The sequence below is a fragment of the Geotrypetes seraphini genome, chromosome 2 (genome assembly GCF_902459505.1).
Source record: "Geotrypetes seraphini chromosome 2, aGeoSer1.1, whole genome shotgun sequence".
NCBI lineage: Eukaryota > Metazoa > Chordata > Amphibia > Gymnophiona > Dermophiidae > Geotrypetes > Geotrypetes seraphini.
The window spans coordinates 249,030,799-249,045,361 of NC_047085.1; the positions used below are offsets into that span (position 1 = coordinate 249,030,799).

The window sequence follows — 14,563 nt, forward strand, 5'->3', positions numbered from 1 at the left end:
GGTAGGGAGAATGAGAGGGCACTCTCTAAAATTGAAAGGGGATAGATTTCATACAAACAAGGAAGTTCTTCACCCAGAGAGTGGTGGAAAACTGGAATGCTCTTCCAGAGTCTGTCATAGGGAAAACACCCTCCAGGGATTCAAGACAAGTTAGACAAGTTCCTGCTGAACCGGAAGTCTCAGTTAGGGTGCTGGTCTTTGACCAGAGGGCCGCTGCATGAGCGGATTGCTGGGCACGATGGACCACTGGTCTGATCCAGCAGCGGCAATTCTTATGTTCTTAAAACCTTGGCTTAATATACCAGTAAGTTGATTTAGGCATGATTCTACAAATAGTGCCCAACTTTGATTGGCATACATTAGGTGCCACTTTGCTAGGTGCCTCTGAGTTAGGTGTGATTTAAAGATTCTGACCCTTACTTAGCAGCTACAATGCTAAGCAAAGGCATAGAGGAGGTAACCTGCATGTTTTGAACAGCGAAGCTGGTATGACTAGCAACCTTGCTGGACAGACTAGATCAGTGTTTCTCAACTTTAAGCCACTTAAGTCTAACAAATATCAACTGAGTACCCTTGCCCAAGTTCTGCCCCTGATCCCACCCCCATAATAGTACTAATTGTATTGCATATACATGTATTGCATATATATGTATTTTCATATACACACAATATAATCTTATTAACAATACATAACGGTAACCACAAAATTAAAAAAAAACACATACACAGAGAAAATGTTTTTGTTTTTTTTAATTTTATTTGTATAAGTTTATTAAATCATTACAAGTTATAACACTCATTCATGTAAAGAGTACATTCCAAGAAGAAGAAAAAAAAATAGTAAGCAAACAATAAGACCTTAGAGTAATACTCCTCCTTAGACCACTATTAGGCTAGAGACAGGAACTAGAAATTACAGGAGAATTTTTACAAGATGTATCAAAGAAAAGGCTTAGATGGTCTGACCCTCAGCTTATCTCAATTTTCGCTCATCTGGGACCACTAGTCAACTTCTTAAGGTCCAAAAAGGATCTTAGATGTTCGGGGAAGAAAACCACATATCTTTTCCTCAAGTATTTAACTACACATTTGCAAGGATAAGCTAGCAAGGAAGTAGCACCCAGTCCTCTTGTTTCATCTCGCATTGCTAGGAATTCTCTTTGTCTCTGTTGGGTAGATTTTGTTGCATCTGGATATATCTATATTTTCTGACCACAAAATGGGATTGCTCCATTTTTAAAGTAAATTCTAATCAACAAATGTAAGATCTTGTTCAAAAACAAACTTCACCTTCAGGGTACTTTGCTTGTTAACTTCAGAGAGGGAATTTTCCAAAATACCTGTTAAATCTTGTAATTAAGCTTTGTTAACAACATTTTGGATTTTTTGAGCATTTTCAGAAGAGCTTTTCTTTCGGTTAACAATTGGGAGAAAATAAGCCTTATTAATAGGTGGAATAGATTCTGGTGGAAAATTCAAATTCTCTATAAGAAACTTCTTAAAGATTTCAATTGGAGATAAGGCCATAATCTGAGAATAGTTCTAGACGAGAAACTTACATTTCATGATCACATCAGTTCAGTTATAAGGAAATGTTTTCGTCGTCTCCGCATGATTCACTCTCTTGCTAAATTTCTAGATCAAGCTTCTCTTAACACTCTTATTCATTCTTTAGTAATCTCTTGCTTAGACTACTGCAACGCCCTATTTAAGGGAATTACTAAAAAGGAAATTTGACGCCTTCAGATTATCCAAAACACCGCTGTCAAAATGATCTTGAACTAAAAAAAAAATTTGACCATGTAACACCTCTGATGGTCAATGCACACTGGTTACCTATCCCCCATCGTATCACCTATAAAATACTACTGTTAACCTACAAAACCAGACAAACGGGGCAACCTTATACTTGCGACATCCATGTAAATGTGTAATTAATTATTGTTCACATAAATTTGTTTTCTTCGAACCATCTCAACTGACAAACTTACTCTCAATTTCATGTCTGGAGAAAGATGTAATATGAGAGTGCTCAGTTTAAGAAAGGGTGCATTAACCTCATTCAACTAGTTACTACTTTTGTAAATGTAATTTTCTTATTATTCGCCTATTATCCACCTTGGATCCTTTTTGAGGACTTGAGTTGAAATTTATGCTTATTTGATATCTTTTTATATTGTTTACTTTTATATTAATTTCTTGCTGGATTTCCTTTCTATACAAGTTAATGCTTGATTATATTGAGAAATTCAATAAATATATAATAAAACCAGACAAACAGGGCAGCCTGAGTTCATTAATAGACTTTTAGTATCCCTTACTTCTCAACGTACTCTCCGGTCATCTAATCATAATCTGCTAACAATTCCATTACTAAAAATTATCAATACTAAGCGCAATAATATTTTCTCTATTACTGCCCCCACGCTCTGGAATTCAGCACCGGCTTATTTACGAGAGATTTACACATTAGACAATTTCAAAACAGCTTAAAAACAATGCTTTTCAAAGATGTTTTTGTAGTATGACTGTCCTTTTAAGGACACCTTAATTTATTGGCTAATAAAGCAGTTTAGATTAAAATCTTAGTAACCCTTACCTTTCGTTTTTTTCCTTAATTGTTCTTATCTCTCAACTTATTGTAGTTCTACCCTTTCCCTTCGTGTCAATTTGGATATGTAAGACTCGGGGCCTGTTTTACAAAGCTGCGCTAGCGGCTGCCGCGTGGCAATAGCACCGAAGCCCTTTAAATCTCTATGGGCTTCGGGGCCATTGCCATGCAGCAGCCACAAGCGTGGCTTTGTAAAACAGGCCCTTGCTTTGTAAAACAGGCCCTTAGTACTTGTCTTTACTGGATATTATTTAGCTATTAATTGTAATGTGTCTTTATTACCCTGTGTCTGCTTCTTATTATTGTAAAGCCGCTTTGTAATTTTGAAAAGGCAGGATAACAAATTTTTAATAAACTTGGACAATTCAAAATCCTCAGATTTAAACGTCTATTAAAGTTCTCTATCTGTTCAATTTTTCTTTGAAGAAAATTCTGATCTGTAATAACTATTGTAATCAATTCCTGATTCAGATTGGATTTTTTTGGATACATTCTTGCTTAACTTTTTCAGTATTTAAAGAGAAAGCATCAACTTTAGTTACAAGTACCTCCATATCTTTTGCCGTCTTTCCAACCTTTGAGTCCAAGTCCCTTATGGCCTCCAGAAGTGTTTCTGTGTGATTTATCATTTATATTCCGGGGGGGGGGGGGTTAATGAGGTAAGGCAGATGACTTTAAAATATGCAATGTCACCTCTGAAACAGCTACAAAAAAATTAGACAAATATAGTGCAAAATATAGACAGCAGATATAAATTCTCAAAACTGGCTCATTTCTATCACTAAATTGAAAATAAAATTTTTTTCCCACCTTTTGCTGTCTGGTGATTTTATTAGTATCTGGTTGCACTTCCGTTTGACTGTGCATCCAATATTTCTTTCTTTCTGCCTCCTACACGCTTCCTCTCCACCGGACCTCATTCCTTTCCCCAACCAACATCTTTCTCTGTCCCTCCATGAGTCCAACTTTTCTTCCTTTCTCCTCCACCCTTATTGGCAACATGTCTTTCTCTCATTCCCTCCCTTGCTGCAAAGAGAGTGGGGAAAGAGAGAGAAATCCACCCCTCACATTAAACATTTCTCCCTCTCATATCCCCATCTTTCACCACTGCCCACCAGCCCCATGCCCAACATTTCTCCTTCTATCATCCCTCTCCAGCACATGTCGCATCTCTCCCTCCATTTCCTTGTCCACTATGTCCTACGTTTCTCCCCCTTTCAATATGTCCCACTGTTCCCTCTTTACGACCATATCCAACATTTCTCCCTCGTATCCTTCTCTTCCCCATGCATTTCTACCTTGCTCTTCTCTCTCTATGCCTAACAATTTTCCTCTTTTCTTCCTTTCCCTATGTGCACCATCTCTTTACTTCTCACTACACACTCGTGCCCCTTTCTATTCCCTCCCTTCCTTCTGGTGTCCCAAGTTCATGCCCCTCCCTTCCTCCATCCACATGCATCTTTTCCCCTCTTCCTTTTCCCTTCCGGCCATGTGTATCTCCTCTCTTTCCTTACATTCCACTTTATCCATGTGCGCCTTCTTCCTCTCTTCTTTTTCTCTTTGTCCCTGTGCATATCTTCCCTTTCTCTTCAGTTCCCCTTCCCTCTCCTCCATCCATATGCATATCCTCTTCTCCATCCCATAAGAAGCATATCCCTTTTTCCTTTCTCCTCTATTCATGTCCAGCATTTCTTCACACCCAGCCAACCTTACCAACTCTCTCCATTTCCCCACATCCCTTAGTCCAACATCATTCCCTCTTTCCTCTCCCCCCAGCAAGTCAAGTGTTCCTCCTCCTTTAACATTCTTCCTTCTGCCACCCTACCACTGCCTGACACAGAATCTGGATGCCACGCAGGGCCCAGCACTGATGCTAATTTCAGTGAAGAGCCTTCATGTCCACACGCTCGGGAAGGCCCTTTACGCTCCACTCACTTTGACACATTTGTGTCAGAGGGGTGGTAACAACAGGGCCTCACGAACAGATAGACTCAAAGGCTCTGCATCAGTTAAGCTAGCGCCAGTTCCGGGCCTTGTATAGACTCCAGACTCCCTGATAGACAGCGGGAGGGTGGCAGAAGACAGAGGAGATAGTTTGGTGTTGCCCAGACTGTGGTCCCATCCCGGCTGACCCAGAAGGGCATCTGGTGGGGAGCCTGTTCTGTGCTGGTATCAGTTTCTGAGTTGTATGTGTATTTTGGTCTTGAGGAAATGAGGGTCATCTTTCCTATCCAAAAATGAGGTTCCTTTTCCTTACTATTTAAGCGTTTACAATAATCAGTAACATATGAATATGTTAACTGCTTTGATCCTAGTCTGGTAATTGCAATATAATAAAGACTTTTAATAAACAGGAGCAAGTTAAAGCCTATAGGCATGACTAACTATTCATGTCCATTCCAGAACAAGTTGTTGCGGGCAAAGAAAGAAATAGAAAAGAATGCAATTAATGACAAGCAGGTAAGGTTGTTAATTTGAATGATGAAATCCTCCTACAGCAGCATATGTAATGTCTTTCCCTTTACAGTCTCCCATCCCTCAAGTTGCTTCAGCCAATATGTTTTCTCTAGTAACTTGGTTTCTCTTTCTGTTAGGTTGTGCTCTGTATATCTGTAGATGTGTCCAAAGATTATGGACAGGTGGAAAACGTCATAAAGCAAGTAAGGGATGTTTTTACTATTGCTGTGAACTAAAGGTTCATTCCAGTTGATTAATCAAATAATTGTGTGTGTTTGAGGGGAGGGTGGATAGTTTTTATAGCAGGTTTTCTAGGTTGGAAAAAAATAATTTGTTGCCTATTTATGAAGACATACGAGTACAGGCACTTTTATCTTTACTGCAGATTTTATGGGGCAATTTTGTAATCGTAACCAAAACAGTTAGACATTTTATGCCTGCTTGGGAGAAAGCATGTGATTGCACTTTTTTTTTTTTGTGTGTGTGTTTGTTAAATTACAATTCTGCTTGTGTTCTGCCCAACACCTACCCCCAAACACTCCCACACCTAAGTTGCAGAAAAATGTATTCACTCTGTTACATATATCTTAGGAGTCCGTACTTTTGCTGTTGATTGCCACTAACCGTGAATCTGCAGAAGGGTGTTACTTTTAAGATCTTGAACTCCTCCCCCTTTACAGTGGAGAACAGCTCACTCTTCAGTTTTTCCTTTTGCAAGCAAACTCAGAAAGTGTGTTCTGCTCTGCTTCTTTTTGTTATTTTCAGGTATTTTTTAGTTGCTTTTTCTAATTTCTTTGTGGCTTCAGTGCTCGGAGGCCCCCTTCTTGTGCTTATTCCGCTGAGGAAAGGATGCAGTCCTATGTGAGTGGACTTCTGCTCCTAGGCCAATCTCTTCGAGTACCTGTGGAGCCAGCCTGCTTTTGTGTCCTTCAGGAGCTCGTGGTCTGTTCCCCTGGGAGCTGATCGCTCGCTGATTTATTCAGAGGCTTCAGTGCAGGCTGTGGGCCCCTGTGTTACAACCCTCTGGGTATCAGGGAGCTGGTTGCAAAGTTTCTCCTTCTGTCGCTGTGTGTGGAATTTCAGGAGTGAGAGTTGGCGGTTGAGGTCCCTTCTGATTGGCAGCCAGAAGATTCCCTTTGACAGTCCATTTCTGAGGCAGAAATCCGTTCCCTGCAGGCAGGCTGTTACAAGCTGACAGGCACCAGAAATCACAATGAGTACTTCCATTATTCCCTACTGGGGAGTGGTCTGGAAATTTAATTTTTAAGGATGTCTGAGGTTAGGATTCAGTTGCCCCTCCTCCAAACCCCTAAAATCGCTGTTTTTAAAAAAAATTTTATTTAGCTCCAATGGCCTGTTTTTGGTGTGAATTATGTCACAGTGGCCATCTTGGATTTTTAGCAATCTTTTTTTTTTTATTTAAATTTTTCTGCCTCAAAACCACCTAGTTTGTCTAGAGCAGTAGTCTCAAACTCAAACCCTTTGCAGGGCCACATTTTGGATTTGTAGGTACTTGGAGAGCTGCAGAAAAAAAATAGTTAATGTCTTATTAAAGAAATGACAATTTTTTCTGCAGTCCTCACAGTTAAAGTTTAACATCTTTCCTTTTCCAGGACTGACACATTTCAATCACTGTATTGAAAATAAAATCATTTTCCCTACCTTTGCTGTCTGGTGACTTTATTTTTCTATGCTTTTAACTATGTTACCAGGGCCTTCTTGTCCATTGACTGTTTTTCTCTCCATCTTCACTTTCTGCTTTGCATCCATCTTTGGCATTAACTTAACATTCAATTTTTCTGCTTTCTTCTCAAAATCTATGTTTCCATGTCTTACCTTCCCTTCCTATCTCTCTCTCTCTCCCTCCTATTTCCATGGTCTGATATCGCTCTCCTTCCTTCCCTCCCCCCCTCCCCAGTGTAACATTTCTTTCTCTTTCCCTTCCTCCTTTATGCCCCCTGCAGTCCATTTCACTTCCCTTCCTCCTTTCTGACCCTCCTCCAAGTCCAACATTTTTTTTTCTCTCTCTTCCTCCTGCATGTTTCTCCTCTGGTCCTCTTTCCCTCAACCAAACAATCTCTTTCTCTCTGTCTCTCTCTCTCTCTCTCAGTATAACATTTCTCATTCCTCCTTTCTGTCCTCACCATCCATCTTGCCCTCTCCATGAGTCCAACACTTTCTGCCTCCTGCATGCTTTCTCTCTCTGTCCTTGCCTCTTCCCTCAGTGGTAACCCTCCTTCCCACCCCCCAATCTAACATGCTTTCTCCACATGCACCATCTCATCCTCCCCTCCAGTGTTTAGCACCTTTCCTTTCCTTCCCTTTCTGCCAGGTCCAGCAGCATCTCTTCTCTTCCTTTTACTTCCTCCTTCTCACTTCCTTCCTCCTCTATCCAACAATGCCTGTATTTTGCAGCTGCGGTCTTGTATGCGGTGTTGGCGCCTCTGTTCTGCCCAGAATGCGAGATCAGGTACAAGACCGCAGGCCGCAAAATAGCACCTGGGGGGCCGCAAGTTTGAGACTGCTGGTCTAGAGGTTACCTCTTAAGGATGCCCCAAGCCATTCTAACCGTGGATACTGTTATTTTGCGCATTTTTACCGGTTGAGGAGTGGCTAAGTTCCACATGCAAGAGGAAGGGGCGGAAACTTCAGACTCGGCTCCTATTCAGTCGTCCAAGGCCTTGGAACCCCTGAAATCCCAGATCTGGTCTAAGGGGAAGAGATCCTGCCCAGAAGTTCTTATCAGTGATAGGGTGAAACACAAGCACGTGGTGATGAATTTCATGTTCCCTAGTCTATGGTTTTACAAGGAGCCCCAGGTCCTTCGTTGCAAGGCACTTTCAATTTTGTCAGTCATTTATGGAAAGCCTACTTAACAGGACCAAGAAGCGCTGTGCTGCCTACGGGTACTGGCTCCACCTTGGGGTGGTGGTGGATCCTTCTCCCAAGTAGGTGTCTCCGCCTTATATCACACCGGCTCCTAGTGTCAGTGACCCTTAGGAGCTGGACTGGGATGATTTGGAAGTTCCAGATATTTCAATAGCTGAAAATAGACCAATCCTCACCTGCTTCTATGTTCTCACAAAAAAATAAAGTTCTGATTGGTCGTTCCCCAGATGGAGGAAGATATAGCCTTCTGCAGGTAGTGAGTAAAAAGCTTGCTCTCAAAATTAAATCCTGCCTGATAGAAATGCCTTGCAGCTCAGTGACTCTAGCATTGCCATCAACGTAAAGTAGTATCTAGGGAACAGTCCTGGTTTTATGTCTTCTTTTGGGGGGGGTCTTTAATTTTCAGCTTGCTTTGTGCTGTTCAAAAAATCATTGAAGCAGCAGAATGACACAAGAGAGTTAATACTGCCACTAGGGGGTGCAGTAGCACAAACTGTAACACTCTCAGCAGCTGAGTTCATTTACAGTATTTACTGTGTATAGTAGAGAGGAGGAACTCTGCTCCTCTTCCAGCACCTGAGCCAGACTTCTAATGAGCTGTCTCAGTCATCTAATTGTTCAACTGAAAAAAGCCCTCTTGAGGTTAAGCCCTATTGAACTCGCTAACAAAAGAGAAGCTATTTAATGCTGCTTCAGGCTCTGTCAGATTTTTTTGAAGCAGGTTTAATTCTCCTGTTTTGTCAGTTATAATCCATGTTCCAAATTGGGGTCAGGTGGCAATATCTGTCTCATCCCTTTTTCTCTTTTTGTTGTACAAGTTCTTAATCTCAGCCCAAAAGGCTGTGAAGGCAGCATCCTCAGCTCACAGCTCCAGGCTCTGCTTTTGGGCTTTCACCAGAGTGATGCCAAGAAGCAATGAGTCATTTGGAGAGCTGTGTCCTCTTTGACCTTCATCACTTGGGATTTGCCACAGTTTTCAGGGTCTGAGCAGTAGTGAGTCCCATCAAGATCCATGTAGTGAATGGGCCAGCCCTGCTTGAAGTTCCTGCAAAATCAGTCGGTCAAAATCCCACCTTTCCGTTTCTCCTACCCTTCGGAATTCCTCCATCCCCCTTGTTGATTCCATGTGTTAACTCTGAGTAATCCTAGACTCACAACTGACATTTAATTCTCATACTCTTTGGTCATAAAATCCTGCTTTTTCTTCTTGCAGCTCATTCGTACCTGGTGTAGTTACATTGACGATTCTGGCTGTGTCTGTCTTCTATACTCTTTTCGCGACTATTGCAATGTTGTTTTCTCTGGCTTTCCTACTAGCTCTTTGAGGCACTTTCAAACATTGCTCTGAATAACTAAATGGAAAGATTTCCTCTCCCCCCCTCCCTCAGCCCTTTCTTCCATCTCTAAGGGAGACTGAATAACAACCACACATAGAGATTCAGGTTAAAACAATAAGGCCTTATGGAGCTCTTAGTGATCTGCTAACTGGCAGAATCCGAGCAAAGAGTCTCCCTGAGCCATGGGCTGCAGATCATTTTATTAATTTCATGACACTTCATTTATTGCTATTCATATGACATCTTCCAATTACAATACAATTACTTTGTTCATTAAGATCCAATGATAAATTGCATACTTTGCCACTAGATCTATATTTGGCTCATTGGTCATATGATTTCTTGTCATTTAGTAATTTTCCCTAACATTACAACGCTATAATTTTAAATTGTGTGCTATTGGTTTTGCCCCTATCATCATTTACATTTAGACTAGCTGAGATCATTATTGCAATGCATTGGAAATCTTGTAACAGCATGTTAGCTTAGGAAACAAGTGACCTGGTCCCTGTTCTAGGACCCTTCTATTATCCAATCTTACAGGAAGTAGCTACTGGGACAAAACTTCTATTTAAAAACTTTTAAGTAACAGTTTGCCAGTAATCCTAACCAAGCTATAAAGCATTTCTATATCATTCAGCTTCATATTTTATATCTATATATATCTATATCTGTATATATCTTCAGGTATCCCAGGCAAGTGATGTCTCACACATATTGGGGTATGCCCCCCACCCCCTATATCCTGCTTAATACTGTTGTTGCCATCAAAACCATTCAAAATACAGCCATCAGGAAATATAGAAACATGACAGCAGATAAAGGCCAAATGGCCCATCCAGTCTGCCCATTTACAGCATCCATTATCTTCTACTCTCCCTAAGAGATCCCACATGCCTGTCCCATATGTTCTTGAATTCAGATGCAGTCTGTCTCCACATCCTCTATTGGGAGAGTATTCCACACATCTAAACAAACAAACCCCAAAGCATCCTTAGATTACTCGAGTCTATCACTCTCATTCTTGAGCTTTTTTTCAAATGAAGAGACTCACCTCATGCGCATTTATGCCACATAAGAACTTAAAAACATCTCTTATCATATTGCCTCTCGCCCGCCTTTCCTCCAAATTATACATATTGAGATATTTGTCTGTTCCCATACACCTTATGATGACCACCAGCCATTTTAGTAGTCTTCCTCTGAACCAACTCCATCCTGTTTGTGTTTTTGAAATTGCAGTCTCTAGGACCGTCCACAGTATTCTAAATGAGGTCTCACCAAAGTCTTGTACAGCAGCATCAATATCTCCCTTTTTCCTACTGGCCATACCTCTCCCTATACACCCTAACATCCATCTATCTTTTGCTGTCATTTTTTCAACCTGTTAGGCCACCTTAACTAACTATCACACCCAAGTCTCACTCCTCTTTCATGCACAAAAGTTCTTCACCCCTAAACTGTAGTGTTCTCTCAGGTTTTTGCATCTCAAATTCATGACCTTGCATTAGAGAATGACACAGTGGCTGTTACCTGCGGCTAACCTGCCAAAACGGTGAGGGAAAAACAGTGTTCACTGTGGCTACAGGGACAAGGCCATTCACCACCCCTTGGAGCGGTGAATGGCCTTGTCCCCACAGTTAAGTGAAGGAACACACGCGGTCACCGATCGCCCTCCCTCCTTACTGATTGTCTCCGCCGCCCAAGCACTGCCACCGCCCATTCCAAACATCTCCCTCCCTCCTTACTGATCGCTACCGCCCGGTCCGTGCATCTCCCTTACTCCTTCCCTGCCCTTACCTTCATGGCAGCGGGTGATTTTCTAAATTTCCTTCCTACGAGCAGCCGGAGTGTTGAAGTTGCATATGGCTGCCGTAAAGGTCATCTCTAATGCAACTGGAAGTTACATCAGAGACGACCTTTCCTGCAGCCACACGCAACTTCAAAGCTCCGGCTGCTCATAGGAAGGAAAATTAGAAATCGCCCGCCATGAAGGTAAGGGGCAGGAAGGGAGAAAGGGAGGGAAGGTGGGGGTGGTACAGACGCTGAAGGGAACTGGGGAAGGTGGGGTGGGGAAGACCAGACGCATAAGGGAACTGGGGAGGGTGGGGAGGAATAAACACTGAAGGGACCTGGGGAAGGTGGGGTGGGGAGGAATAGACACTGAAGGGAACTGGGGAAGGTGGGGTAGAGAGAAACAGACACTGAAGGGAAATGGGGAACAGAGAGTGGGGAGAAGACACTGGAAGGGAAGAAGACAGAGATGCCAGACTATGGGGGGAATGGAGGGAAGAAGATGGGTGCCAGACCAATTGGGGGAGGGTGGAGGGAGAGATGGAAGGGAGAGGCACAGGAACACAGCAAATGGAAGACGCAGAAAGAAGACAGATAGTGGATGGAATTAATTGAATGAGGAAAGCAGAAACCAGACAACAAAGGTAGAAAAAAAAAAATTTCTATTTATTTTCTTTTTCTTTTTTTTGCTTTATGATAAAGTAGTATATTTGTTGTTGATAAAAATTTATAAACAAAGCCCTACCAGCTAAACATCTCTTTCTCTAGTTCAGCAGCCAGAACTTTGATTTATAAGGAAGGAATAAGCTAAATATTGCGATACTGAGGCTTGTATGGATGCTGCGAGGACAGTGGTCACAAGGACGAGGCGGTGACGGGGACAAATTTTTTTCCCTGTGTCATTCTCTACCTTGCATTAAAAAGCTGCCAAATTTCAGACCATTCTTCAAGCTTTGCTAGGTCCTTCCTCTTGTTATTCACAGCATCAGGGGTGTCTACTCTATTGCTGATATTCATATCATCTACAAAAAGGCAAATATTACCCGACAGCCCTTCAGCAATATATTGCATACAGATATGCTAAAAAGAACAGGCCGAAGAACTGAACCTTGAGGTACACCATTGGTAACATCCCTTTCTTCAGAGTAATCTCCAGTAACCACTACCCTCTGTCGCCTTCCATTCAACCGGTTCCTGACCCAGTCCGTCATTTTGATACTCGGTTAAAATCTGAATACACCACATCTAGCGCATTCCCTCTATTCAATTCTCTGGTCACCCAGTCAAAGAAATTGATCAGATTTGTCTGACAAGACATGCCTCTACTGAATCCATGTTGCCTTGGGTCCTTTCTCATGCCTACTGCCATGATCATGTCACCATTCTCCTTGCGTGACACTACTGGCTCTCCCTTTTCATTCTGCATCCAGCATAAAATTCTGACCCTAATGCACAAGGTACTGCACCTTGGCTTTCCAGCTTACCTTTCCTCTTTAATTACTTTTTATACCCCTTCTTGTGCCCTGCGTTCTGTAAATTGCCCCCTGTCTTTTGCTCACACCATGAGTCAGTCAGACTCTATGCCTTTTCTGTCAAGCTCTTTTACTGTGGAACTCACTTCTGCCTTAACTTTGTTCTGAAACCTATCCAAAATTTTGCTCTGTCTTGAAAACGTACCTCTTCTCCCACCCCAACCCCTTCCATCCCAGCTAGCATGGATCCTGGTTAGAAGCATAGAAACATAGAAAAATGACGGCAGAAAAGCTAAAGCCCATCAAGTCTGCCCACTCTAGTGACCCTTCACCTTGATTTTGCTCACCACCCCCTGCCTTTACATCATTAGAGATCCCACATGAATATCCCATTTATTTTTGAAATCTGCCACGCTGTTGGCCTCAATCACCTGCTGTGGGAGTTCATTCCAATGATCGACCACCCTCTCGGTGAAGAAATACTTTCTGGAGTCACCATGAAATTTCCCTCCCCTGATTTTCAGCGGATGCCCTCTGGTGGACGAAGGTCCCATAAGACGGAAGATATCCTCTTCCACCTCGATACGGCCCGTGATATATTTAAATGTCTCAATCATGTCCCCTCTCTCTCTTCGTTCTTCAAGTGAGCACAGCTGCAATTTATTCAGCCTTACTTCATACGGAAGATCCTTGAGCCCCCGAGACCATCCTGGTGGCCATCTGCTGAACTGACTCAATTCTCAGCACATCTTTCCAGTAATGTGGTCTTCAGAATTGAACACAATATTCCAAATGAGGTCTCACCATGGACCTGTACAGTAGCATTATGACCTCTGGCATCCTGCTGATAAAACCTCTACAGATACAACCCATCATTTGCCTTGCCTTGATGGGTTGTATCCGTAGAGGTTTTGCAGAGTGGTCTTCATCTTTAATTGCTATCATCACCGTCGCTCTCCTCTGGGTTTTACTATCCTTTATTTGATGGAGTTCCTTTCTGTTTCGCCAGTTTGTATTGTACACTGCCTTGATTGCTTGTTGTGAAAGGTGGTAGATCAAGCATTTATTAATATAAACATGTAAGCAAATGGCATGCTTTTTGGGCTGAGGGACTCTTAAAGACTTTGTAAGATGATTTGTGTGTTACTTCACTTGAAGATCATCTTGCTTATTCCTCCAGGGAGATGATTAAATCGTTACATCAACAGGAGAGAGATTTGGAATTGGTTTGCATTTTGTATACCTCTGCCACACACACATGGCAGCTAAAATGATACTCTTTTTTTTGTCCAGTATACTCTCTCTCTCTCTCTCTCTGACTGGTAGGTAGACTACCATGGAATGTATACCATATTTTTCAGACCATAAAACGCACCCACCTGTAGAGGAGGAAAAACCAAGAAAAAAAGATTTGGTTCAGAATTTTTTTTCTTCTTAGTTTTTCCCCCTATACACATGGGTGCATCTGGTGCTGGGAAGCCTGCAGCCCAAAGCCCACCCCCCCGGTACCTTTTTTAAGTAGCGGTGGTCCAATGCAGTAACTGACTGTAGCCAATCACAGAGCAGCGCGGGACCAGACAGGAAGCGCAACAGTCTCACTCCTGCATTGTGCGTTGCTCTGCAAAGAGGCAGCTGTCCAGTAGGAGACCGCGCTGGACCACCGCCATTTAAAAAAGGTACCAGGGGGGCATGGTGTATTCGGACCATAAGATGCACCCCCTTTTTGGGGATGGAAAAAGTGCATTTTATGGTCCGAAAAATACGGTAATTTGAGCTTTTGATTTAAGGTTTTAATTTATGACTACTACATTTTTGTCCCCCTCAAAGAACAGCCACATAGCTAGAAAATAACCAGCTAAATTCACAATTTATAATCACACACAGATATTTACAGAGTTAAGTTTGATATTCCTAGAGGGAGATTTCCAGCCAGGGCAGGATTTCTGACTGACCTCACCCTAATGCATTCTGGCACTTCCAGCACTGGTTCCAGTGGGTAAAAC

At 42.2% G+C, this 14,563-nt stretch overlaps 1 protein-coding gene across 3 annotated transcripts in view; it reads left to right on the top strand.

Annotated features, from left to right (window-relative positions):
• The window catches only part of KDSR (3-ketodihydrosphingosine reductase), a 96,233-nt gene that overhangs the window by 31,615 nt on the left and 50,055 nt on the right, over positions 1-14,563 (top strand). For 2 of the 3 annotated variants that reach the window (XM_033935303.1, XM_033935304.1), the window contains 2 exons: positions 5,015-5,071; positions 5,206-5,271. In XM_033935303.1, coding sequence (XP_033791194.1) covers positions 5,015-5,071; positions 5,206-5,271 — 123 coding nt within the window. The remainder of the gene's footprint in view (positions 1-5,014; positions 5,072-5,205; positions 5,272-14,563) is intronic. The other variant, XM_033935305.1, reaches the window with a different exon arrangement.